The sequence below is a fragment of the Nerophis lumbriciformis genome, linkage group LG09 (assembly GCF_033978685.3).
Source record: "Nerophis lumbriciformis linkage group LG09, RoL_Nlum_v2.1, whole genome shotgun sequence".
In the NCBI taxonomy this organism is placed as follows: Eukaryota; Metazoa; Chordata; class Actinopteri; order Syngnathiformes; family Syngnathidae; genus Nerophis; species Nerophis lumbriciformis.
In genome coordinates this window covers 20153580-20180431 of record NC_084556.2, presented here as the reverse complement: position 1 = coordinate 20180431, position 26852 = coordinate 20153580, and the positions used below count along the sequence as shown (strand labels likewise).

Genomic DNA, 26852 nt, shown 5'->3' with positions numbered 1-26852 from the left:
AAGTGCACAATAGTGACAGAGGTTCGGACATACACACCTTATTAGAATTAAAACTACAGACACAAAATAGTGTGTCCCTTGTAGTTCAATAGTTTTAAACAGTCTAAATTTCAGCATTAAGGCTGGATGTTGGCCAATACACATTTACTATACTAATATGGGACCTCTGAGACTTTAGAAAAAATTTAGAAAAATAGAACACCTTTAACAGTAAAAGAAAGTTCATTAAGAGCTTGCTCTTTCACCGTCACCAGACCCATTTGTAAACCAAAAAATATAAATAACCACAGGGCACTAAAGGACCACAAAATAAAACAAAAAATAAATCTTCATCAAACTGTACTTGCATTGCTGATGCCGTACCCCTGAAGTAGTGCTTCTTAAGCACGGCCCTCAAGTATAGCAGCCTAACTCCTAATCAGGTATTACCTGATTAACACCTCTGATTCCACATGGAAGCATTTACCCAGATGGTATGACAGATTTATCGCGAGGATACACTGCCAGGTCAAGCCAGGCCAGATACCTGCTCGCCTATATTATATACTGTTGCTTAATCATCAGCCCGGTATCGAAAATGATTGCACACAGCTTGTATTGAAGGTGTCATTTAAATGGTCTCCTCAATAAAGACAAGTTTTTGCTTCTGATGTCATAGTGTTGCACATTACCTGTCATGAAGTCCAATGGGCATCGTGTCCCCTCTGTGCACAGGGTGCTCCATACCCTCGCCAGGCAACACCTTTCAAAACAAACGACTTTAAACATCAAATTGCCAGGTCCAGATTCAGACTCAGTCAACAAGTAGTCCAATTGAGATCCAACCCCTGTGTGTGACCTCTTTTGGATGACTCATAGTTCAAGAAACCTCATAATTTACAGTCACTTATTTTGAAAAAACAAAAAACAAAGCAGTTCAATGACTATATCTTCTCATACTGAAACATGCTATATTATTATTTTTTAATCTTAAGCCTCGATGTAGGCTAATTAAAGCTAAAAATATCTAACTGGTATGTTGGGTCAAAAAGTGCAATGTGGATCATCAGTGGAAATAAAATGTTATTTAGGAATCGTGTTTTTAGAACATGCTCAACCCCAATGGCTTCTGTATTTCAGTGCATGTAATGTACACGCAGGGAAGTGGCTGTGTGATACGTGAAAATGGAAAGTGAGTAACGAGTTAGCCAACTTTAGTCACCAACTGATAATGTTGTTGTTTGAGCTTCTCGGTGTCTATGAGTCCATCGAAACAACACACCGATGAATTATTCAGCAATGTCAGATGGCAATAAGGTTCATTTTCCGGCTATTTGCCATTAACTTTGCCACAAGTGGGAGCATGCTAATGCTAACAGCATAGCTAAGCTAAGTCAACGTTTACTATTAGCTAGCTCAAAATACATAACAGCTGTCGATAGTGAGCTTGTCAAATGATACCATTAGTGGATGTTCTATACGTATAACTTAAATGGCTTCGGGTGGTTGACATGCTCAGCAACCAGAGTCTTTACATGAGTTAGTTGGTCGCATATAGTTAGTCGCTACTGCTGGTTTGGTTGGCTCTGGTGGGTTTGCCCCGGGCAATTAATAGACACCCAGACTGTCAACCAGTTGTTTGTCACACTTGATATGCTCAATGTGATATTTCAATCATTGCGTGTGTGTTAAGGACGTTATATAAACTTTAAATTGAATTTCATACCTTCAACGACGAGATAGAGCTGACTGGTGTCCTTGTTTTTCTTCCAAGCCCTCAAATCCACTTAGAGCCCCGAGCCCGCCCACTTTCTCTTATCCAATCCGCTTTTCGCTTACTGGCGAAGTACGAGCATCCAAACTTTTCACTGGCTGAATAGTATGGCAATTCTTTCTTATTGGCTAAAAACTTCCGTTACTAAATACAGTATTTCTCATGAGACCTTTCTAAGACAAATAGTTGCGTTTATACCTACTGCATTGATCACACAATATAAAGTTCTACTTAAACTGATAAAATAACATTTATGAGTGAAAAGTGCTGTTCAAGTCCGATGGTCCGTAGCTCAGAAAACGCTTACCGACTTTTATTTTGAAAATCACAGACGCAAATCTAGTTTTTTATCAATGGTTCTCTAACTTTTTCAATCAAGTACAACCTCAGAAAACACTTGGCTCTCCAAGTACCACCATAATGACCAACATTAAAATACATAGTAGGCCTTAATATATATTTAAAATAGGCAGAATTACCATGAATTGATTAACGTGGGCCCCGACTTAAACAAGTTGAAAAACGTATTCGGGTGTTACCATTTCAATCAATCAATCAATCAATCAATGTTTATTTATATAGCCCTAAATCACAAGTGTCTCAAAGGGCTGCACAAGCCACAACGACATCCTCGGTACAAAGCCCACATAAGGGCAAGGAAAAACTCACCCCAGTGGGACGTCGATGTGAATGACTATGAGAAACCTTGGAGAGGACCGCATATGTGGGTAACCCCCCCCCCCCCCCCTCTAGGGGAGACCGAAAGCAATGGATGTCGAGTGGGTCTGACATAATATTGTGAGAGTCCAGTCCATAGTGGATCCAACATAATTTAGTGGTCAATTGTACGGAATATGTACTGTACTGTGCAATCTACTAATAAAAGTTTCAATCAATCAATCAAAGAGGTTGTATTTAACTAGCATATTTATTATTTTGGCCACTGTAAACATTACACACAGTTTGGAAAGTAACACTGTGTTTAAACATTAAATTAAGTGATTCTTTGGTCTATTACTAGATGGAGTCCGGGTAACACAACCACAGTTTGAGAATCACTGGTCTATATGATTTATGATGACTTCCAACTTCTATCCCCATTTTGATCACACTTTGATTATTAATTTTTGTCTTTAATACCCTCAATAATCAATCTTTTATTGGAATAATCCAGCAGTATTCAATTGTTGTTGATTAGTTTTAGCACTCATGAATAAAGACACTAATATTGGTTGAATTCCACTATTGTTTACCGAAGCCATGAATGCCAAAAATGGCAAATTTGTAAATGTTTGTTCTAACTGTCCATCTATTCATAATATAATATAACATACCAGTGTTATACAGTATTAACCAAGGGTGCCCAAACTTTTTGCCTCCAAGGGCCAAAGTGAACATGTGCCAATGGGCCGCGGGCCAAAGACAGCAATGTTAAGTAGGAGTGTCCCAATACAACTTTTTTCCACTTTAAATCTCTTACCAATATTGGAGCCTTGGGAATTGGCTGGTACAGATATTGAGCCAGTAAAATATCAGCAGGAAAAGGCTTGGTCAAGTGAAATTGTATGGGGAAAAAAAACGCTAACCAATTTATTAATAACCGTATGGAGTGGACTTATGCTGTCTTTGAGGTGAAGTGGTGTAGTAAATGTTTTTTGTTTGTTTTTTTAGCGACAGTAGTGGCCACACAATAACTCATGAAGTTAAGCTTATGACGCCAGTTGAATGTCTGGGACACGTTTGTTACTGGATACTTTCTAATGCGCCTCAGCCTTGGAGACTTTGTATGTGTAAATAATATGCAACTATAATCAAATGACACTTGTTTATATTGACAAATGTGCTGTTTTAGGCTAGAATATTGTTCAGTTGTTTTTCATAAGTCTAGCTTGTGTGCTATAGTGTGCTTAGCTGTTGTGTAGCTGCTAGCTCCCAGTAGCCTGTAGCCTACAATGTTTATCTTTTATAAATGACTTGAATAAAAGAGAAGAAAATACCAAGCTTGTGTGCTCATTGGAGGACATTTAGATCTTACCTGGCTGTCCAGCTTTGCACAAGTAAACACGCTGCAGGACTGCTTGTATCCCACATGATATCACACATTTTACATGCGAGCCCATATAATTTGATGCTTGTTTTTTTTTTTTGCTGATACCACACAAAGATTCCATATCAGTATTTGGATAAGGACTACCTAATTTTAAATGTGAAACTCAAGTAACCTAAATGTTGACTGTTGACTTCTCTGAGTCCATTTAAAAATGGCCAAACAAAACGACTCAGTCGGTCTGGCCCACGGGCCCCATTGTGGACACACCTGGTAGAAACCATGAAAAGCAGTTTAACTAGTGGTTAGAGTGTCCGCCCTGTGATCGGTAGGTTGTGAGTTCAAACCCCGGCCGAGTCATACCAAAGACTATAAAAATGGGACCCATTACTTCCCTGCTTGGCACTCAGCATCAAGGGTTGGAATTGGGGGTTAAATCACCAAAAATGATTCCCGGGCACGGCCACCACTGCTGCCCACTGCTCCCCTCACCTCCCAGGGGGTGAACAAGGGTGATGGGTCAAATGCAGAGGACAAATTTCACCACACCTAGTGTGGGTGTGACAATCATTGGTACTTTAACTTTAACTTTAATAATACCTGAAAGTGTACATATAAAATTACCAAAACCTATAATATAAAAAGTGTATTGACAGTGATTATTATAGTTGTATTAGCAGGTAAGACAGAATTTCCCAAGGAAGTACTTTTGTTGTGCTTTCCCCTGTCTGTTTTCCTTAGTCAGACTAAAGGAAACATCTTAAGCAATGAACATTAGGAACAAAAAAAAACCCATCTCAGTTTATCAGCGAGCCATGTCAATAAAAAGGGTTTGTTGGTATAGGATAACTGCATATCGAAAAAGCTAGTGGGATATTTAATGATGATGCTTTATGATTGAATGGAGGATAATTATAGCACGCAATACTCACACTCTACTTTAGATGGCGATATGTACTAGCAAGCCGTCAACAAAACCAGAGAAGAAGAAGAAGCACTCAAGGCCTCTGCCTGGGCCCCGCCCTCCGGGTACAGGCTGACATTTTTTCAGATCCTGGTTTGTTTATACGGCTGTTCACTGCCTCGGAGCAGCTCGGCAATTGACTGTCATTAGGAAGCCGTTTTTCTGGCTTTTGCATTCATGGATGATATTAAAAAACATTAAGTGATCACTTGGCTATAGGTGGGGCTCAGGTAGCAAGAATCGTCGTACTGTAGTGTAGCAATGTATTTTGGCAGCTAGCTAGTTAGCATAGTACAGCTACAGCAATGATGTGACGTTGACAGGAAAGTGTTCTCATGCAGCCCGAGCCCTCTTCACGGTACCGTTACAATCGAAAATAAGCAAAAGACAGATGTGTCATCTCGCTTAAGTCTTTCGCAGGCTAGGCTTTTAGTCAAAGTGGACAAGCTACAGAGCTAAATTCATGTTAGCATGGCGTCAGACACAAGTGACACGGAGGAGTTCTACGATGCTACAGAGGACGTACATTTCAGCCCATCTCCTAAAGTGTAAGGAAGCATGTTTTCTATTTCTTAGTTACGCATAAGTAGTTAAAACAAAGCCACTCTGCTGATTTTATTGTGTTAAATGATCTATATTACAGGGTAAGGTCTACTTGAGCACCTGATCCTTGGGGTGTAGAGTAGTAGTTGTCTACGATGCATTTGTTGCAATTGTCTTAAATGTGAGGCTCTTTCAAAGTGTCAAACTGTAGATAGTTGGTAATAGTACATGTAATCTGATTTTATTTTTCGAAAAAATATATAAAAGAGGGTTGTTTTTCCTGTAGACTTGGGTGCATAAATACATCTACAGTCAATAGCTTTATTTGCTTATTTCGAGCATGTTTAACAAAGTAACATTGAATTACTTGCACAATTCAACAAGTTAGGAAAAAGAGTAAGAATATTTGCATCTAAAGTCTTACTAATAATATTTGTGAATGTGGCTGTATCAGTATATCTTAATTAAAAGTTAAAGTTAAAGTCCCAATGATTGTCACACACACTAGGTGTGGTGAGATTACCCTCTGCCTTTTACCCATCTCCTTGTTCCTCCAACCTGGGAGGTGAGGGGAGCAGTGAGCAGCAGCGGAATCATTTTGGTGATTTAACCCCCAATTCCAACCCTTAATAGGAAGTAATGGGTCCCATTTTTATAGTCTTTAGTATGAATCAGCCGGGGTTTGAACTCACGACTTACCGATCTCAGGGCGGACACTAACCACAAGGCCACTGAGCAGAATGCAGTGTGTCATCTTTCTGTTCAACATTTGTACCATTATTGTTTGAAATAGCTAATATGGTTATCTCTGTAACTACTGTATGTCTATGTATTCCAGGTCCCCGACAAAGTTTGCCATTCCATCACCTAAGGTAAGTTTATTTACTGTGACCTGCATATTTAAAGGTTTGGGGTGTCAGGTTAGATGCGGCAACAATCCTTGTATATATACATTATGTTTCTCATATTTATGATTGTAGTATATAGCAAATTAAATCATTGCACTTGGCTTGTTGGAAAAATATATATTTTTAGGCAGATCAGTCACTGATTTTGATAAAATTTGACATTAATAGTGCTATTGGTTAATATAATGTGCAAGTCACTGACTCATTTTACCTCATTATTTTAAGACAACTGTAAATAGCCTGCATCACCTTCCAGTAAGGAACAATGAATGAATCGTAGCTTTTTTGTCAAGGTTCTCTTCCCACATTTAGTATTAAACATACATTTAAACAAGCTGATTATTTGAAAAATGGAAACAGTAAATGTGGTCTGCTATTTTATGCTGATGCACACAATACTGTTTGTATTTATATTAAGGAAAATGGAGCTTTCTTTGACCACATGGTGATTAATTATACCCTTTAGTTTTTTTGCGATCGTAATATTCAACCAACTCATGTATCAGTATCACAGATCTTTATTGCGCTAACGGCACAGCTCTAATATTTACTCGTAACTCAGAAATGTAGGTGTGATGAGAATCTCTCATTTACCAACAAAAATCACTGCTACAGATAGCGCTCATCACAGTTCCTCGATGTTCTCAATGAACACTACTGTTGGAAAAAAAATGATTCATTAAGCTCTTTTCAAACAAAACATACACAGAGAATGTATGCAGCTTGTGGACAGCAAAGCAGACAGCTGCTTGTTTTTAAGATACAGTTACAATGGGTTTAGTGAATGAGCTTTTACTGCCATTTAGTGTGCAATTGTTAGTTAGGTTTTGTTAATATCCGAATCAGCTTAATTGGCCAAGTACCGTATGTTTAACACAAGGAATGTGACTTGGCAGACCGAGCTCCCTTTTTCAATGCAAGAAACAAAGAAAAATCCAACAAGTACCTGTAGTAAAAAAAAGACTGAAACATATATTTGTTGTCCAAACTATGCACACATTTTACTGCAAATGAAGCATATTTTGTTAGATTTGTGGAAATAATGTGCATTTTGGGGTTAACGTTTACTTATTACCGGTAATATAAAATCAAAACCTAATACAATGGTGTTGAGAAAAAAGCCTCAAACCTTCACAACCATTTAGAAATATGTCCATATATCTGCACACATAGAGCTATAGTTAGAAATAATCAGTAACAAAAGAAAACATTTTTTTTTTATGAACAGCTCTCCCAGAAATCTGATGAAGGGTGCTGTGAAGGGGCCGCTGCTGATGCTACTCAAGATGATTCACTGCAGGTGTTTGCTATATTGTCTCTCAGTAATGTAGTGTTTTATTTTGAGTGTTATTTTTAGTAGACCTTATTGTATATTTTTTTCGATCGTAGATCATTGACAGCATCATTGAGGAAAGTCAAAAGCAAAATGGCTCTGCTGCTGTTGCTGACCTGTTGGAGCAACTACATGTCGACGTGACTGTGGAAGCAGAGTCAAAGGAAGAGCGCGATAGCGCTCAGGAAGTTCCTGTGCAGCCATCAGTGGCAGCTGGTGAACCTCAACCTAGGCCAGCAGTTGAGGAGCAACCGGAATGTGCGGCGTCTAACGGAATGTGTTCTATACCTGCCCCTGACCCCTCGGACATTGCGGGACCTTCAGTTGGAACACAAGGTGTTCAGCCCCCGGACATCACCAGCACAATAGGACTGATTCACACAGATGGGGTGCTTGTGGTTGCAGAAGGGGAGCAGGAGCAAAGGCCTGCCGACCTTTTAGAGCAGGTTGCATTCACAGACAGGCCAACAGACTCTAGAGACACATCTGGGCCTATGAAACCCCGACGGCAGTTCACGGTAGAACCAGACATTGTAGCCAGCACCAAAAAGCCTCCGCCCTCAAGACCACCGCCTCCCACTGGAGGTCCTCCACCTAGACCGCCCCCACCATCCTCTTGGCAGGGTCTCCCTTCCAAGAAGTCTCTGGAGTGTGTCAGACCCTGTGGGCTTGAAGGTAAACAATACACACACTGCAGTATGCTGGGCATAAAAACAACACTAAATGAAGGAAAAGATAAGGGAAATACATATTTAGATGCCTTTGTGTACATTTTTTATTAAATTGAAAATGTAAGAATGTGTGTCCTTTTTGTCCAAAAGAACATTTGCTGAGAGAGTGTCTAGTTCACAATCTCTCGCTGAGTTCATTCCAAGGGTTTTTGATAAGGTCATGCTGGAACAGAAAAGGGTTTTCCACAAACTTATAAGCATATAACTAAGAAAGTTTTAACTATCCCCTTACTTTTTATTGTAATGATTATAAAAAGTGTGTATCGATACTTCTGTCCGTTTTATGTTACATGTTTGTTTTTGGGTGCAGCCGTTAAAGAAATATAATAGCATGGGTCTTATTTACTTATACCTGAGTTATGCAAAGTTTTAGTAAATGAGTGACAGCCTGCAGTGTTACAGGTTAATCATACAACGACAGACTTTTCTGGTCACTTTCCATTAACAGAAATGGGAGACTATTTTCATGATCCAATGCATATACTGGAGATTGCTTTATGCATGCATTGACGGATTGAGTTTGTTTCCACAGTGAGTGCTGTTAGCAGCGACCCTCTGGAACCGTCTGGTCTGGTGTCTCCAAGTAGCACTGTGAGGAGTCTGACCAGAGAGCTGCAGCACTCCTTGGATCTGGCCAGTGCCACCAGTGGTGACAAGGTGGTGACAGCTCAGGTTAGTCGGACTTTGGCGCTAATGGTCACATACATCAGAGGTCCCCAAACAATGGCACAGGAGCCGTATCCGACCCGCTAGTGTCCACAATCTGGCTCGCGGGATGTCTCATCTTTAAAAAAAGTTTTTATTTTTTATTTTTTATTTTAAATCTGTCCTGTCCAGCCGCACATGGACAAATCATATTGTTGATGTAGATGCCCACATCTGCTGTACATATTTACTTTACAAAAGAGAAGTGTTGGATACTTCTCCTGCTGCCTTTTTTGTATTTGATTTTATTTAATGTTTGTATGTATCCATCCGTTTTCTACCGCTTGTCCCTTTCGGGGTCGCGGGGGCTGCTGGCGCCTATCTAGTGTTTGGCGCAGCCGGACCAGAGCAGGAGGGGATAGAAAGAAGAAGAAAATGAAGACAAAGGGGGAAATTGTGGGGACAATAGAACAACAACAAATGTTTATGTATGTATGTATATACTGTATGTATATATATATATATATATATATATATATATATATATATATATATATATATATATATATATATATATATACAGGTTGCCAGGAGAACGGTACATTTCGAACTGCATTGTGCAGAGTGTGAAATTTGGTGGAGGAATTATGGTGTCGGGTTGATTTTTAGGAGTTGGGCTTGGCCCATTAGTTCCAGTGAAAGGAACTTTGAATGCTCCAGGATACCAAAACATTTTGGACAATTCCATGCTCCCAACCTTGTGGGAACAGTTTGGAGCGGGCCCCTTCATCTCCCAACATGACTGTGCACCAGTGCACAAAGCAAGGTCCATAAAGACATGGATGACAGAGTCTGGCGTGGATAAACTTGACTGGCCTGCACAGAGAACTGACCTCAACCCGATAGAACACCTTTGGGATGAATTAGAACGAAGACTGAAAGCCAGGGCTTCTTGACCAACATCAGTGTGTGACCTCACCAACGCGCTTTTGGAAGAATGGTCGAAAATTCCTATAAACACACTCTGCAATCTTGTGGACAGCCTTCCCAGAAGAGTTGAAGCTGTAATAGCTGCAAAAGGTGGACCGACATCATATTGAACCCTATGGGTTAGGAATGGGATGTCACTTCAAGTTCATATGTGAGTCAAGGCAGGTGGCCAAATACGTTTTGCAATATAGTGTATATATGTGTGAATATATATGTACATATGTGTGTACATATATATCTCCATCCATCCATTTTCTACCGCTTATTCCCTTCGGGGTCACGGGGGACGCTGGAGCCTATCTCAGCTACAATCGGGCGGAAGGAGGGGTACACCCTGGACAAGTCACTATCTCATGTCAGGGTATATATACACACAAAAAAAATGTACACACATATACTGTGTGTACTATGTGTATGTGTATATATGTGTGTATATATATATACGTGTGTGTATGTATATATGTATATGTATGTATATACAGTTGTCAAAAGTTTACATACACTTGTGAAGGACATAATGTCATGGCTGTCTTGAGTTTCCAATCATTTCTACAATTCTTATTTTTTTGTGATCGAGTGATTAGAGCACTTAATTGTTTGTCACAAAAACATTCATGAAGTTTGGTTATTTTATGAATTTATTATGGGTCTACTGAAAATGTGACCAAATCTGCTGGTTCAAAAGTATACATACAGCAACATCCATCCATCCACCCATTTTCTACCGCTTTTTCGAGGTCGTGGGGGGTGCTGTAGCCTATCTCAGCTGCATTCGGGCGGTAGGCGGGGTACACCCTGGACAAGTCGCCACCTCATCGCAGGGCCAACACAGACAGACAACATTCACTACATACAGTAACATACATTATCAATTTTGGTGATGTAGAAAAGTTACAATCAAATCAAATGAGCTTCATGACATGGTCTCTTAACTTCATGTGAGTGTTTATGATTGACGACACCTGTTGACTTCTCTGAGCCCATTTAAAAAGGGCTCATGTGATGCAGTCATTAGACTCGGTTAAGAACGCAACAATGGGAAAGTCAAAGGAACTCAGCACAGATTTGAAAAAAACTAATCATTGACTTGAACAAGTCAGGAAAGTCACTTGGAGCCATTTCAAAGCAGCTCAAGGTACCAAGAGCAACTGTGCAGACAATTGTTCCTAAGTATAAAGTGCATGGCACAGTTCTGTAACTGCAACGATCAGGAAGAAAACGCAAGCTATCACCTGCTGCTGAGAGAAAATTGGTCAGGATGACCAAGAGTCAACGGAGAACCATTAAAAAGCAGGTCTGCAATGAATTGGAAGCTGCTGGAACACAGGTGTCAGTGTCCACAATCAAGCGTGTTTTTCATCGCCATGGACTGAGAGGCTACCATGCAAGAAGGAAGCCCTTGCTCCAGAAGCGACATCTTTAGGCTGGTCTAAAGTTTGCTGCTGATCACATGGACAAAGATGAGACCTTTTGGAGGAAAGTTCTGTGGTCAGATGAAACAAAAATTGAGCTGTTTGGCCACAATACCCAGCAATATGTTTGGAGGAGAAAAGGTGAGGCCTTTAATCCCAGGAACACCATCCCTACCGTCAAGCATGGTGGTGGCAGTATTATGCTCTGGGCCTGTTTTGCTGCCAATGGAACTGGTGCTTTACAGAGAGTAAATGGGACAATGAAAAAGGAGGATTACCTCCAAATTCTTCAGGACAACCTAAAATCATCAGCCCAAAGGTTGTGTCTTGGACGCAGTTGGGTGTTCCAACAGGACAATGACCCCAAACACACGTTAAAAGTGGTAAAGGAATGGCTAAATCAGGCTAGAATTAAGGTTTTAGAATGGCCTTCCCAAAGTCCTGACTTAAACCCCATTGAGAACATGTGGACAATGCTGAAGAAACAAGTCCATGTTAAAAAACCAACACATTTAGCTGAATTGCACCAATTTTGTCAAGAGAAGTGGTCAAAAATCCAACCAGAAGCTTGCCAGAAACTTGTGGGTGGCTACCAAAAGCACCTTATTGCAGTGAAACTTGTAACCAAATATCGACATTGCTGTATGTATACTTTTGATCCAGCAGATTTGGTCACATTTTCTGTAAACCCATAATAAATTCATAAAAGAACCAAACTTCATGAATGTTTTTGTGACAAACAAGTATGTGCTCCAATCACTCTATCACAAAAAAACAAGAGTTGTAGAAATTATTGGAAACTAAAAACAGCCATGACATTATGTCCTTCACAAGTGTATGTAAACTTTTGACAACTGTATATACATACATATACATATATACATACACACACAACGTGAGAGTCCAGTCCATAGTGAGGCCAGCAGGAGATCCTCTTGCATGTAGACAAGTCAGCAGCGCAGAGACCTCACCAACTGATGCAGAGGAGTGGTCCACCTCGGGTCCCAACTTGGAACAGCTAGCGCAGCCTCTGTGAAAACTGATCTCTGGCCACCTGAGAGAGGGGGGCAGAGCAGAGAAGAGAGATGGCAGATCAACTGATCTAAAAAGGGGTCTATTTACAGGCTAGAGTTTAGAAATTAGTTTTAAGATGAGACTGAGATACTGTATGTATGTATATATATATATATATATATATATATATATATATATACAGTATATATTGTATATATACACACACACACATAAATGGATAGATCGCCGGCCTGAGATGTGGCCCCCAAGTCAAAAAGTTTGGGGACCCACTGACAAACGTGGTCAATGTGTATTTTTGACATTTATTGTCTTGTGTGTTTTTAGGAGAACGAGGGTGAAGACTTGTCAGGTCTGAGTGAAGGACAAGTACCAGACCCTCAGCGACCCCGATCCAACTCTGGTAGAGAACTCACAGACGAAGTAAGTGTGTTTGTATTCGTGGACTTCATTCATATTGCCTTCAAGCCATATGTGTTTGAGTGCTGGACCAAACATGCGGTCTGAAAACAGGAAATCCTGGCCAGTGTGATGATCAAGAACTTGGACACAGGAGAAGAGATCCCACTAATACAAGCAGAGGAGAAACTTCCTGCTGGGATCAACCCCCTCACTTTGCACATTATGAGGAGAACAAAGGAATACATCACGTAAGTGTACCTTTTCAGGGTGACCTTTGCTTTGCTGGTGTTATTACACTGTAGGCGTCACCCTTAAACCATTTTAGTTCATAAATTAAGCATACTATCAAAGGCCAACATTAGTATTCACTACTTACTTGAGACTACAAGCTCATGCTAATCACCAGTGGCAGGTTGTGCATTTGGAACCTTGTCCTTCAGTGGGGACTGAATCCACCTCTTAAAAGCAGCACAATCACGCCGCAACTATACAAAACATCAATAGTATACAAAAATGCAAGATAACAAGGCGTGGTATTTCACAGAGAGAAGCATTTCACAGATTGGTAATGAACACCATGCAGTGGCACAATTAATCACGTTTGAATCCCAATCACGATATTGGCTGCCAAAATTAAATTAGGATAATTATCGGCGATATTATCATTTAAAAAGCAGCAGAGCCTGCTTTTTAAATGAAGCACTTTCACTCTCCGCGGTGGCAGAAGAGCATTTGCGGATAGTCTTAAAGTACCAGTAGAGTGGAAAAACAAGTTGACTTTAGATGGCCAATTTGAATATTCCGCTCCGAATGTCTTCGGCAATTTCCGTAGATTTGGGGTGGGATGACGCCACGATAGGAATGATTCTGTACTCTGACCATATGAGCAGATCAGTCATACTAGAAATATGCAAAAATAGACATGTGCTGTCTATCATTCACATCCCTATGTAAGACATGAACACAAGTTTTTCTATGCATTATAAGTCATAAATAAATAAATACAATGTCTGCTAACAATTTACTTACTGTGGGCTCTCTATTCCGCCCACTACACTCCATTTACAGATCGTGACATGAATATTAACCAAATATTAGCGATATTGTTATTATAAGCGCTAACGCAGACAAACTATTTTCAGCGGCGCATTGATAACAAAGAGGCAACTAGCTTGTGCTGCAGCATTGTCCTGCTGCATCTGCATCGCGTCTTGGCTTCTCAAAGTTATTCTAGATTATAAATCATGCCTCTCATCTGGATAATTGAAAGATTTAGCAATGAATCTATAAGTTTTTCATCTGCAACATTCAATTTATACCCGGAGATGGAGACAAAGACACAACAACCGAGGATGGTGTCTGCAGGCAGCAACTTTTCCTTTAAACCCTTCGTATGGATTATCGTTAATTATTCATCTAAATGGGAAGATATTAACATCCTCTTAGTCGTCGTCGCATTGAGAGCAGACATTGTACAGTAAGTGATCGTTTTATTATGTTTGTAGTTTGTATTTCTTGTTTAGCACTTAGCAATACTGTTACATGGTGCTTAGTGTTTCACGAAAGCTGGATCTGTTTAGCAGCGCTTCTAAAGCTTGTAGCTCATCCTCCTTATATCCAGGCTAAAAAATGTAAGGTTCTCTATCTCTCACAAAGTCTGCATGACTAGCATTATTGTTGGTGTGGAAGGAATCTGTGGGTTCCTACCTCTACGTCACGGATCACGTAAATGGCTTGCTTATTACTTCTCAAAATTGCTTGGAAATCTCTGTGAGAGTTATGCTATTTTGATCATATCTATTTATTCGCACATCTTTTGGTGTCTTTTGGTGTTATAAATCAGATGCATACATTTTAGGGATGTCATGAGAGAAGTGTTGAATACTTCTCTTGTTGCCCTGTTTGTATTTGACTTTATTAAATGTTTGGGAAGCATTTTATTAAACAAAACCAGTTTTCTTTTAAGTAATATAGAAATTGATCAGAACTGTTAATGTATTTTATGAAGGAATATAGTTAATAATAGAACTGGCTATGAATGTTATTTAAAAAAGTATAGATTTTGAATCGCGAATCGTTCGGAATCAAGAATCAATTCTGAATCGAGAATCAATTCTGAATCGAATTGTTACCCCTAAGAATTGAATAGTATCGTGTATCAAGGATTCACAGCCCTAATATACGATAATAGCTTCAATATAGTGGCAACTTGTTTTTCCATTCTCCTGGTACTTAAAGGGGAACATTATCACAATTTCAGAATGGTTAAAACCATTAAAAATCAGTTCCCAGTGGCTTATTATATTTTTCGAATTTTTTTTCAAAATTTTACCCATCACGCAATATCCCTAAAAAAGCTTCAAAGTGCCTGATTTTAACCATCGTTATAAACACCCGTCCATTTTCCTGTGACGTCACATATTCAAAGAATCAGCACCTCCAAGTCCGAGTCCATGGTTCTCGCCCGGAAAAGGGTGGAGTGCCATCTCCGGGTTGGGGAGGAGATCTTGCCCCAAGTGGAGGAGTTCAAGTACCTCGGAGTCTTGTTCACGAGTGGGGGAAGAGTGGATCGTGAGATCGACAGGCGGATCGGTGCGGCGTCTTCAGTAATGCGGACGCTGTATCGATCCGTTGTGGTGAAGAAGGAGCTGAGCCGGAAGGCAAAGCTCTCAATTTACCGGTCGATCTACGTTCCCATCCTCACCTATGGTCATGAGCTTTGGGTTATGACCGAAAGGACAAGATCACGGGTACAAGCGGCCGAAATGAGTTTCCTCCGCCGGGTGGCGGGGCTCTCCCTTAGAGATAGGGTGAGAAGCTCTGCCATTCGGGAGGAGCTCAAAGTAAAGCCGCTGCTCCTCCACATCGAGAGGAGCCAGATGAGGTGGTTCGGGCATCTGGTCAGGATGCCACCCGAACGCCTCCCTAGGGAGGTGTTTAGGGCACGTCCCACCGGTAGGAGGCCGCGGGGAAGACCCAGGACACGTTGGGAAGACTATGTCTCCCGGCTGGCCTGGGAACGCCTCGGGGTCCCACAGGAAGAGCTGGACGAAGTGGCTGGGGAGAGGGAAGTCTGGGCTTCCCTGCTTAAGCTGCTGCCCCCGCGACCCGACCTCGGATAAGCGGAAGAAGATGGATGGATGGATGGATGGATGGTCACATAGTGAAGCCAACACAAACAAACGTGGCGGAAAGAACAGCAAGCTATAGCGACATTAGCTTGGATTCAGACTCGGATTTCAGCGGCTTAAGCGATTCAACAGATTACCAATGTATTGAAACGGATGGTTGTAGTGTGGAGGCAGGTAGCGAAAACGAAATTGAAGAAGAAACTGAAGCTATTGAGCCATATCGGTTTGAACCGTATGCAAGCGAAACCGACGGACACGACAGCCAGCGACACGGGAGAAAGCGAGGACGAATTCGGCGATCGCCTTCTAACCAACGATTGGTATGTGTTTGTTTGGCATTAAAGGAAACTAACAACTATGAACTAGGTTTACAGCATATGAAATACATTTGGCAACAACATTCACTTTGAGAGTGCAGACAGCCCAATTTTCATCAATTAATATATTCTGTAGACATACCCTCATGTCAGCAGGCCAGGGAAGCTAGGGTCGATATTCTTCTCCTGATCATCTTCGGTGGCATAAGAGACAGTGTGAGCCAAGACATTCAGGGGGTTTAGCTCGCTCGTCTGCGGGAACAAACTGCCGCCATTGCTTGCTGTGCTACCGAGGACCTTTGTCCCTGAATTGCTCACACACTCCGGCAGATTCAAGGGGGGTCTGGCGGCAGATTTATTTGACTTTATCGTTGGAAATGCATCTGCTTTGAGTGTCGCAGGATATCCACACATTCTTGCCATCTCTGTCGTAGCATAGCTTTCGTCGGTAAAGTGTGTGGAACAAACGTCCAATTTCTTACCACTTTCGCATCTTTGGGCCACTGGTGCAACTTGAATCCGTCCCTGTTCGTGTTGTTACACCCTCTGACAACACACCGACGAGGCATGATGTCTCCAAGGTACGGAAAACAGTCGAAAAAACGGAAAATAACAGAGCTGATTTGACTCGGTGTTTGAGAAAATGGCGGATTGCTTCCCGATGTGACGTCACAACGTGACGTCATCGCTCCGAGAGCGAATATTAGAAAGGCGTTTAATTTGCCAAAATTCCCCCATTTAGAGTTCGGAAATCGGTTAAAAAAAATATATGGTCTTTTTTCTGCAACATCAAGGTACCGGTATATATCGACGCTTACATAGGTCTGGTGATAATGTTCCCCTTTAAAAAAGCGGCTTGAAGCGAATCCCACCCTAGCCGTTGTGTATGAGCAAAAAGATCAATGCCACCTCGCCCACTTCGCCCACTTTTGCTGCCCTGCATTTACAAATGTTTCCCAAGCTGCTGCAGCTATTGTCTCGGTTCACTTCCATTGAGTCCTTGGCATGTGTTAAAGGCCGCACTGCTGGTATTAAGCTTTACAAATTGGGCTTGTTGAAACAGTTTTGCTGTGCTCAAACAATTTAGAGGACGAAAAAATGCTGACATTAATTAAATTCTGAATAATAATTTAAGAAACACAGCCTCGTTGCTGATGTAGTTCAAAGGTCATCGATATCACTACTCATTCTGAAGGCCTTGGGTAGATTGCATTGACATGGCAACACATAGAAGCTGTAATCTGATTGGACAAAAACCTCACATACTGGAAACAGTACAGCTAAGACACAATATTTGATAAAAATGGTAGGCTGTTGGAATACATTAATGTGATTCCATTGAACAAATACTACAATTTAGTTAAGAAAATGCCTTGCTGGCCCTGACAATTTCCAGTGCTAAAAGTGTCTTAAATGGAAGTTGCTTATTGTTTCCTCTCAGGAACGATGAAGCTCAGTCAGATGACGATGACAAGTCGCAAGCTCCGCTGACAGACGCAGATGGCGGAAAGCTGAAACAGAGAACGTACGTTTCTGCTTTTTGTTTTCTTTCGTCCCTTTTCTTTACATGAGACATTACTTATTTTGATTTGTCCTTACTTGCAGAAGTCAGTTCAAGAAATTCTTGGGCAAGTCGGTGAAGAAGGCCAAACATTTTGCTGAGGAATACGGAGAGAAGGCAGTAAACAAAGTTAAAAGTGTTCGTGATGAAGGTAAAAGATGCACTCATAAATTATTTAGTGATTATAAGAGACTAGTTGTGGCAGTATATTGTGTTTATGAAGCAGTGTATTATTGTGTGTTTTTTTAGTTTTCCACACTGATCAGGATGATCCATCGTCCAGTGACGATGAGGGGATGCCGTACACCAGACCTGCCAAGTTTAAGGCAGCACACAGCTTTAAGGGTCCTTTTGATTTTGATCAGATCAAGGTGGTGCAGGATTTGAGTGGCGAGCACACGGTAGGAATTTGTCCACTACATTCCACTATTTCTCCTTCTATCTGAAAGAAAAAAACTCTCCTCACACTTTGTCTTGTGCTAGGGGGCCGTGTGGACAATGAAGTTCTCACACTGTGGCAGACTTCTAGCATCGGCCGGCCAAGACAACGTAGTTCGAATCTGGGTCTTAAAGACTGCCTTTGACTATTTCAATAACATGAGGTTAAAATACAACACTGAAGGTATGTTTAATAGCCATGCTGAGGAACATTTGATTAAACTATTTTCAGATGTGATGCTTTTTTGCTTGCCTCCTCAGGCCGGGTGTCACCTTCTCCCTCTCAGGAAAGCTTTTGCTCCTCCATGTCTGATACTGAGGTTAGTGAATTTGTACACAATCTATTTATTCTAGAGAATTCCCGATAATGGGATCGGATTGGAGGCCGATATTAGCCTTTTCTTAACTATCTGCTGTTAAGCTGCCTAGCCTTGCTGATTTTACAACAGTTGTTCTATATAGTAGTGATGCACAATGATGGAAATTTGAACAGATAACCAATCATTTCCAGACCTTTACAAGCGATAACCAATATTTCTGTATATATATATATTTACACAAGTTTTTGTGAGAAATAATGAGTTTAACAGTTCACACTGCTTCCCAAAACATAATACATACGGTAATAATATATATAATACAATATAATATCATTTTGACCTTTGCAAACAATTAGAATTATTGCATAGAGCAAAAAAGTTGGAATTTATTGATATTTAACATTTTAATTGTTTTCAATGATAGACAACAAGCAACTAAAACATTCTGAATGATTGCGTAAAATGATAAAAACATCTGTCCATAACAACGTATACAAATGAGACCAATAAAACTAAAATATTAAGATTGATGAAAATAAGATAAATACAGTTATCCTTTCTTTGACACAAATAAAATAGTGCAATACATGCCTGCTCCTTAGAAAGGCAGAATTCAATTGTAGAATATAAAAAAATCAGTGTTCAGATGATGAAGTGCTTTTTTTCCACAAAGTTAACTTAAAGATAAGTTGCCTCTAATCAAACACTTCATCAGTACTGTGGCTTTATGTTTGGGGGTCACATTGCTGCAATGGTTATGAAAAGCAGGAAGCAGCAGCAGCTGCATGCAGGTAAAAAACTATTTTAATGGCAAAGCACAAGTACAAAAACTTAGATGTGAAAAACACTCAAAGGGGAACTGCACTTTTTTCGGAATTTGTCCTATTGTTCACAATCATTATGAAAGACATGATGAATGTTTTTTTCTAATGCATTCTAAATATTAAATAAATGTAAATAAAAGTTTGCTTACAACGGAGCCAATGGGAGATCCACTATTCCGCTCATAAAATTAAACAAATAACCATTCAAAAAGCGCCAACAATGCTCAATTTACATTTTGTGACTTGAATATAAACCAAGTATTAGTGATATTGTTATTATAAGTGCCAGCACAGACAAACTATTTATAGCGGCGACATAATCACTTCCGTGTCTTCCTATATTTACATCATCGAGTGGTCTGCTGCTTCCTCGCTTCCCTGCAAGTTTATTGTAGATCATAATATCATGCATCTCACCCGGACATGAGACGTCCAAGTAGGTAATTTTACAAATTGGGACACTTTGACAGCGAATTTAGGACCTAGAACTGGTGAGGACGACACAAAAAGCTCTTGTTCCCCCGCCCCGTTTTTTGCGAAGATTATGAAACATTCTTAATTTAAATGGGAATATATGAATATTCAAACAGTCGATATCCTAACGACTGCAGAACTTGCACAGTACGGTAAGTGATGTTTTATTATGTTGGCTCTCATCAAGTCTGCAGTGAGCAGAAATCAGTGATGAAGAAAAAAAAGCAAACGTGACGCGTATATGCTTAAAATATATAGGCAGGATTAAACCTCCCACCCACTACACTCGGACCTTGCAGAGAGAATGAGCACGTTCAGTGGAAGGCTCAGACTCCCAAAATGCAACACAGAACAACACAGGAGGTCCTTCATATCAACAGCCATCAGACTGTATAATGCATATTTTCCTTGACTGCACTTAAATGTAGAGTATATGTAGAATATATTTATATTATTTATATATTATATTATATTATTTATAATTATTATTGTCTATTGTGAGCGAACTGTGGTGCTGAATTTCCCCCAAGGATCAATAAAGTACTTTCTATACTATTCTATTCTAAACGGCTCCCACAGGCTGCATTGTAAGCAGACTTTTGATTAAATGTATTTAATAGTTAGAATGCATTAAAAATAATCCATCCGTCTACATGTTTTTCATAACGATTGTGAACGATAGGCAAAATTCCCCAAAAAAGTGCAGTTCTTCTTTAAGCGAATAATGACCCAACGACTAATGCTGGGTGACTGAGGATAATTAAGGGTAAGTGATGAACTAAGGAGTCAGGTGGGACTTCTAATGATACACTGAAGACAGTTGTGTCTATTTAGTGTCCAAGGCAACAAGAAAAGTAAACAAAAGGAGAGCAACATAAATAGACTCAAGCATAGAAAGGAATGCTGAGGACAAACACAAAGCAGCAAAAAATAACAAAAACACAAAACAACACATGACCCGGGACATCGGGTCATGACAGGAGGCTGCTTAGTGGTATTTGTGACAACAAGTGTCTGATTTGATCACGGGGCTTCCACGCCGCCCTCGTCTGCGCACCCCTGACGATGGTGGTGTGACATCATCTACGCGTGGAGTCATCGTGATGCAATGGACGAGAGTCTCGGAAGTGCTGGACGATTTCCCAAGCAGCATAAACAGAAGACAGGTGGGAGTTGATCATACCAGCGTCGAGCTGGTTGGTCGAGGGAGGAGCAGCTGTCCATGCCGGGATCTGATGAGGAGGAGGTGTGTGTTGGAAGACTCCCGTGTGCGTTTCGATCGGGAAAGGTAGCGGCTTTCTGCTTCCGTCACCTTCGTAATGAGCTGACTCCATGCCACCATCGCGTCGGAAAGAAGATTCTCTTCGGGCAGCTCCACTTCGTGCTCGCACTCCCACGGCTGTTCGGGTCGCATTGATGCGTGCAGGTAGAAAAAATATTTTAATTCCTCAAGGCAAGGCAAAAATGAAAAAACGTATTTGCTAGTTTAGCGTGCAGCAAATGAACCAAACAGTCGCTAAGGGAGAATAACATGAAAGTCTTTAAGCGTGGAAAAAACACTGAAAGCACAGTGAAAGCATAGTGCAAACAAGAAAACATAACTTGTCGTGAGTAGCTAACATTGACCCAGCAACTGGTGCTGGGTGACTGAGGAATATAAAGGAGAGTGATTAAGAAGACAGGTGGGACTTCTCCTGTTAAACTGAAGACAGGTGTGTCCATTTAGTGTCCAAGTCAACAAGAAAAGTAAACAGAAGGAGAGCTGGAACAATAATAGACTCAAACATAGGAAGGAGAGCTGAGGACAAACACTAGACTGCGAAAAATAACAAAAACACAAAACAGGTCATGACCCGGGACATCGGGTCATGACAGTCGAAGCTATTAGCGACAGGTCTCGAGTTGGCAACACAGGCAGCTTCGTACTGCTTCCATAAATCCTCACATCAGTGAATTTTAAGATGACTTATCAGATTTTATTGTGCTGAAGCTCTGATTTAATCCTTCCTGTTTAGTTTGTGCAGGACAATGTTTTCAAACTACTTGAGTGAACTGTCATCTTCTGACATGTTAAAGAAAGCCCTAGCCGGTGACTGCTGGGCCATGATGCTTTTCTCTGTTCTTAAATATGAGACAATAGCGTAGAGTAGTGAAGGGGTTGAGGAATCAGGCAGCAGCATAAGCCACAGCAGAGAATCCAACTACAAACACAAAGTCGGCATTTTTATCATTTAATCCATGTGACGTCATAATTGCCACTCTCGGCCGCCGATAATATTGTGAATCCCTAGTCTAGAGCCACAACGATTATCCGATTAAATCGGTAAGTTTGATTAGAAAACCGCTTGCACAGACAGGAGTTGCATGAATTCCAGGAGGGTGCGTGTCTTGCCAAAACACCAGCCTGAATTACAGAGCAAGCTGTAACGAACATACTATCGATCCACAGTGCGACACGGCTTCTCAGCTACTAATCCTCACCAATTTCGCAGAAAATAAACTAAGTTTCTTCAATGGCTAAACATGCGACACACACACACAGACACACACACACACACACACACACACAACGAGGAGGACGATACAAGAAGTTAACCGCTAAAGCATTTTAGTATTTTAATGCGATATCTTTTGAATAATTACTATAGTAGTATTATATCCATCCTGCTGTGTTAAAATGTACATGTGACACTGCTTGCACTATTTAAAAATATATTTCTTATGTCTGCACAGCACTTTGGCCAACTGGGGTTGTTTTTAAATGGGCTATATAAATGAATAAACTGAACTCAACTGAAAGCTTCAATGTAAAGTAGAGGCGATCTATCCAGATGCCGATACTATCCATACAAAGTGTAGTATCAGTTTATAAACAATACCAAAGTGATTAGATCAATATTTGTATTTTTCTTGTTCTTAATTTTAACAAAATGTTTTTGGGTTGTTTTTTGTTATTGTTTACAAAGTCAGGGAGTAAGTGTCTGGATACAGGAAGGCTGTGAGGGCAAAAGGTGAATGATTTGAATGGGAGCCAATGGTAGTTTAAGCATTTGTTTACTTATTGTACTCTAGCCACTTAACTTTGTTAGAACAATTGTATGTAGCATTCAATACCACAAATGTAATATGTCGTCTGAGAACAACAATACGAGCAAATTCTGAATGTAATAAGATTTGTTTCATAAAAATGTGTTTACTTTAGTTATTTGCCATAAAACATTTTCAGTTCTATAATCTATTATCAAAGTATCAGATCAGGATTCAAAATCGGATCAGACCCGAGGCCAAAAATGTTGATGGCACATCGCTAATTTGTTCTCACAAGAAAATATTTGTATTTGTTCTCACACAGATGACATACTTGTGTTTTTAGGCGTGTTGCGCTCCAGAGGACCCCGACATGGAAGACAGAAATGCTCCTTTTCGCCAGGTGCCCTTCTGCAAGTACAAAGGCCACACAGCTGATCTATTAGATCTGTCCTGGTCAAAGGTGACGTCCCCTTAACCTTTTTTCTATCATCATCTTTAAATGCTTCCTGTCTCACGCCGTGCAATTATGTCCTTCTAGAACTTCTTTTTGCTCTCGTCCTCCATGGATAAAACGGTCCGATTATGGCACATATCCAGGCGAGAGTGTCTCTGCTGCTTTCAACACATAGATTTTGTCACCGCCATCACGTTCCATCCAAGAGTAAGACACAACTCAGTTCACACATCTAAATCCCACTTTGTTAACTGTGGTACTTTTTTTTTCTCTTAGGACGACAGATACTTTTTAAGCGGCTCTCTGGATGGAAAGCTGCGGCTGTGGAACATTCCGGACAAAAAGGTGGCTCTGTGGAATGAGGTGGACGGTCAAACGCGCCTCATCACTGCTGCCAACTTCTGCCAAAATGGGAAGTATGCCGTCATCGGCACTTATGATGGACGATGCATCTTTTATGACACAGAGGTACACAAGTCTTTCCGTGACCACATATCCTGGTTACCTCAAAAACGTCACAAAAGGAAGTATGCTTTTTGTCTTTTCTGCAGCGTTTGAAATATCACACCCAAATACACGTCAGATCCACCAGAGGCAGGAATAAAGTTGGGCGCAAAATCACCGGTATTGAACCGTTGCCTGGAGAGAATAAGGTGACTGTAGCACCCGACTTATAAAGTTCCCATATGATACTCATTTTACATCACTTTCAAGTCAGGGGTCTCACAAAAGTGTGTTTTTTATCTCCAGGAAGTGCGATTTTGCACTTTATCCCCTTTTAAATCTGCATCTGTCCAATGTTTTTGATTGATTGATTGAAACTTTTATTAGTAGATTGCACAGTGAAGTACATATTCCGTACAATTGACCACTAAATGGTAACACCCGAATAAGTTTTTCAACTTGTTTAAGTCGGGGTCCACTTAAATTGATTCATGATACAGATATATACTATCATCATAATACAGTCATCACACAAGATAATCATCACAGTATATAAATGTAATTATTTACATTATTTACAATCCGGGGTGTGGGATATGGAGGGGGGGGGTTAAGTTTGGTTGGTATCAACACTTCAGTCAGCAACAATTGCATCATCAGACAAATTGACATTGGAACAGTGTAGGACTGACTTGGTAGGATATGTACAGCAAGTATTGGACAGAGAGAGAGAGATCAGAAATTATAAGAAAAAGTGACTACATTTCATTGTTTAATTAATTAATTAATTGTTTGATTATTAACAATCCAAAGAGGTATGATGAAGAAGAGAGGGTGTTAGTTTAGGGTTGAAGTTGCCTGGAGGTGTTCTTTTAGTGCGGTTTTGAAGGAGGATAGAGATGCCCTTTCTTTTACACCTGTTGGGAGTGCATTCCACATTGATGTGGTATAGAAAGAGAATGAGTTAAGACCTTTGTTAGATCGGAATCTGGGTTTAACGTGGTTAGTGGAGCTACCTCTGGTGTTGTGGTTATGGCGGTCATTTACGTTAAGGAAGTAGTTTGACATGTACTTCGGTATCAGGGAGGTGTAGCGGATTTTATAGACAAGGCTCAGTGCAAGTTGTTTTACTCTGTCCTCCACCCTGAGCCAGCCCACTTTGGAGAAGTGGGTAGGAGTGAGGTGGGATCTGGGGTGGAGGTCTAGAAGTAATCTGACTACCGTAGCTTGTTCTGGGATGTTTGGAGTCTAGATATGAGGGTTTTGGAGGTGCTCGGGTATGCGTAATCGAAAAAGGGTTGAACGAGAGTTCCCGCCAGAATCTTCATGGTGCTTTTGTTGACCAGAGAGGAGATTCTATAGAGAAATCTCGTTCGTTGGTTGACCTTTTTGATTTCCTTGGTTGCCATTTTATCACAGGAAAGATTAGCCTCTAGAATGGAACCTAGGTAGGTGACCTCATCCTTCCTGGCGATAACAATGTCACCCACTTTTATAGTGAAGTCATTGACTTTCTTAAGGTTGATGTGGGACCAAAACAGGATGGATTCCGTTTTACCCAAGTGTATGGATAGCTTGTTGTCAGCGAGCCAGGTGCAAATTCTACAGAGTTCAGCACTGAGGATTTTCTCCACCTGTGACTTGTCCTTGCCGGATACCAGCAGGGCCAAGTCATCCGCATGTAAAATCATAAATGTCATACATCACATACAACAATGTAACAAAGAAGTAAGTGTTAGCAACACCAGCATAGCTATTTGTGAGCTGCAGTGCTAACAGTGCAGTCACATTTTAACAGCAACATCATGCTAGGCTAGCTTATTTGCTAAAGAAAAATAAACTAGTGAAACTTCCAGTTCCCATGTCTGGAGTGGACTGATATTTAGTTGGCACAGCACTAGCTGGGAAGCGTATCGTTTACTTTTAGACTTAGACAAACTTTATTGAGGGAAATTGTTCCACACAGTAGCCCAGTTACAAAAGATCGAAAAGGTAAGAATGGAAAGGATATAGCAGGTATAAAGTAGACTAAATATTTACCATAGTAGCAATATAAAATATAATATATATTTAATATTTACATTATATACAGTATATAATATATTCTGCTATATTTTTATATAATATATACAATATGTAACAAATCCCAATTACCATGTACAATATTATATGTTCTTTGAACATAAAAAAAAACTTGTTTCTAGTAATAGATCATTTAAGCATCGTTTGTTTTTACTTACACTAACTGTGTTTATCTTCAACATTCTTGACACTTAATTTATGGTAATCTAGGGTATTTTTGTATTTAATATATTTAATCCTTTTTTTGTAAATACTTTGATATCGTATTGTGAGGTGTTGATATCGTTATATCCCTATATATATATATATTACTGTTCTAACATGTCAGCCAATTTTTTGGAATCTCTGGTAGTATTTCCTCAATTGATTTGTACTTTCATAGATTTTGGTGACCTCAAATGATTCCCGCATCCGACTTTACGACCTGAGGGACTTGTCTCTGTCCATGAAGTACAAGGGATACGTCAACAGCAGCAGTCAGATTAAGGCCAGCTTCAGGTACTACGAAACCTTTTCACAACTCTTGTTTAAAAGTGCAATTGTTGCCTTTTTATTGCCTGTAGATTGTCTTCATTAAGCGTTGACAAGAGAAAGTCTGTTTCACACCCCAATGGCTTCATAACGCAAGTGTCACCCCGCAGCCACGACTATTCTTTTATCGTCAGCGGCTCAGAGGATAAATACGTGTACATCTGGAGCACTTACCATGACCTGAGCAAATTCACATCTGTACGGCGGGACCGCAATGACTTCTGGGAAGGGATTAAAGGTAATTGTGTTGCGTTTTAAAACGACAGCATTCTTTAACATCCTTTTTTTTCTGGCAGCACACAACGCCGTGGTCACATCCGCCATTTTCGCGCCTCACCCAGGCCTCATTGTCCCACAAGAGAGTGGTGCGGAAAAACCAGAAGCGGAGTGCAAGAGCCTGGACTCTAATGAGTCTGAAACCATTCCCTCAGGTGAGTTTGTGTCATGAACTGATGGATATTGAGACGCTACTAACAGGTTGTGTTT

General features: G+C 40.4%; 2 protein-coding genes across 3 annotated transcripts in view; one reads left to right on the top strand and one right to left on the bottom strand.

Annotated features, from left to right (window-relative positions):
• klhl13 (kelch-like family member 13) overlaps window positions 1-1834 on the bottom strand; it is a 58106-nt gene extending 56272 nt beyond the window's left edge. The window contains exons 1-2 of one of the 2 annotated variants that reach the window (XM_061962336.2): window positions 1706-1834; window positions 672-742 (exon numbers count right to left, since the gene is read on the bottom strand). In XM_061962336.2, coding sequence (XP_061818320.1) covers window positions 672-724 — 53 coding nt within the window. In that variant the 5' untranslated portion in view covers window positions 725-742; window positions 1706-1834. The remainder of the gene's footprint in view (window positions 1-671; window positions 743-1705) is intronic. The other variant, XM_061962338.1, reaches the window with a different exon arrangement.
• A 2997-nt stretch (window positions 1835-4831) lies between these two features.
• wdr44 (WD repeat domain 44) overlaps window positions 4832-26852 on the top strand; it is a 23380-nt gene continuing 1359 nt past the window's right edge. The window contains exons 1-19 of the mRNA XM_061962339.1: window positions 4832-5312; window positions 6146-6179; window positions 7444-7515; window positions 7605-8223; window positions 8812-8951; window positions 12686-12781; window positions 12872-13008; window positions 17650-17733; window positions 17814-17920; window positions 18019-18170; window positions 18253-18391; window positions 18469-18527; window positions 23199-23315; window positions 23394-23516; window positions 23586-23777; window positions 23861-23962; window positions 26218-26333; window positions 26477-26604; window positions 26663-26797. Coding sequence (XP_061818323.1) covers window positions 5236-5312; window positions 6146-6179; window positions 7444-7515; window positions 7605-8223; window positions 8812-8951; window positions 12686-12781; window positions 12872-13008; window positions 17650-17733; window positions 17814-17920; window positions 18019-18170; window positions 18253-18391; window positions 18469-18527; window positions 23199-23315; window positions 23394-23516; window positions 23586-23777; window positions 23861-23962; window positions 26218-26333; window positions 26477-26604; window positions 26663-26797 — 2629 coding nt within the window. The 5' untranslated portion in view covers window positions 4832-5235. The remainder of the gene's footprint in view (window positions 5313-6145; window positions 6180-7443; window positions 7516-7604; window positions 8224-8811; window positions 8952-12685; window positions 12782-12871; window positions 13009-17649; window positions 17734-17813; window positions 17921-18018; window positions 18171-18252; window positions 18392-18468; window positions 18528-23198; window positions 23316-23393; window positions 23517-23585; window positions 23778-23860; window positions 23963-26217; window positions 26334-26476; window positions 26605-26662; window positions 26798-26852) is intronic.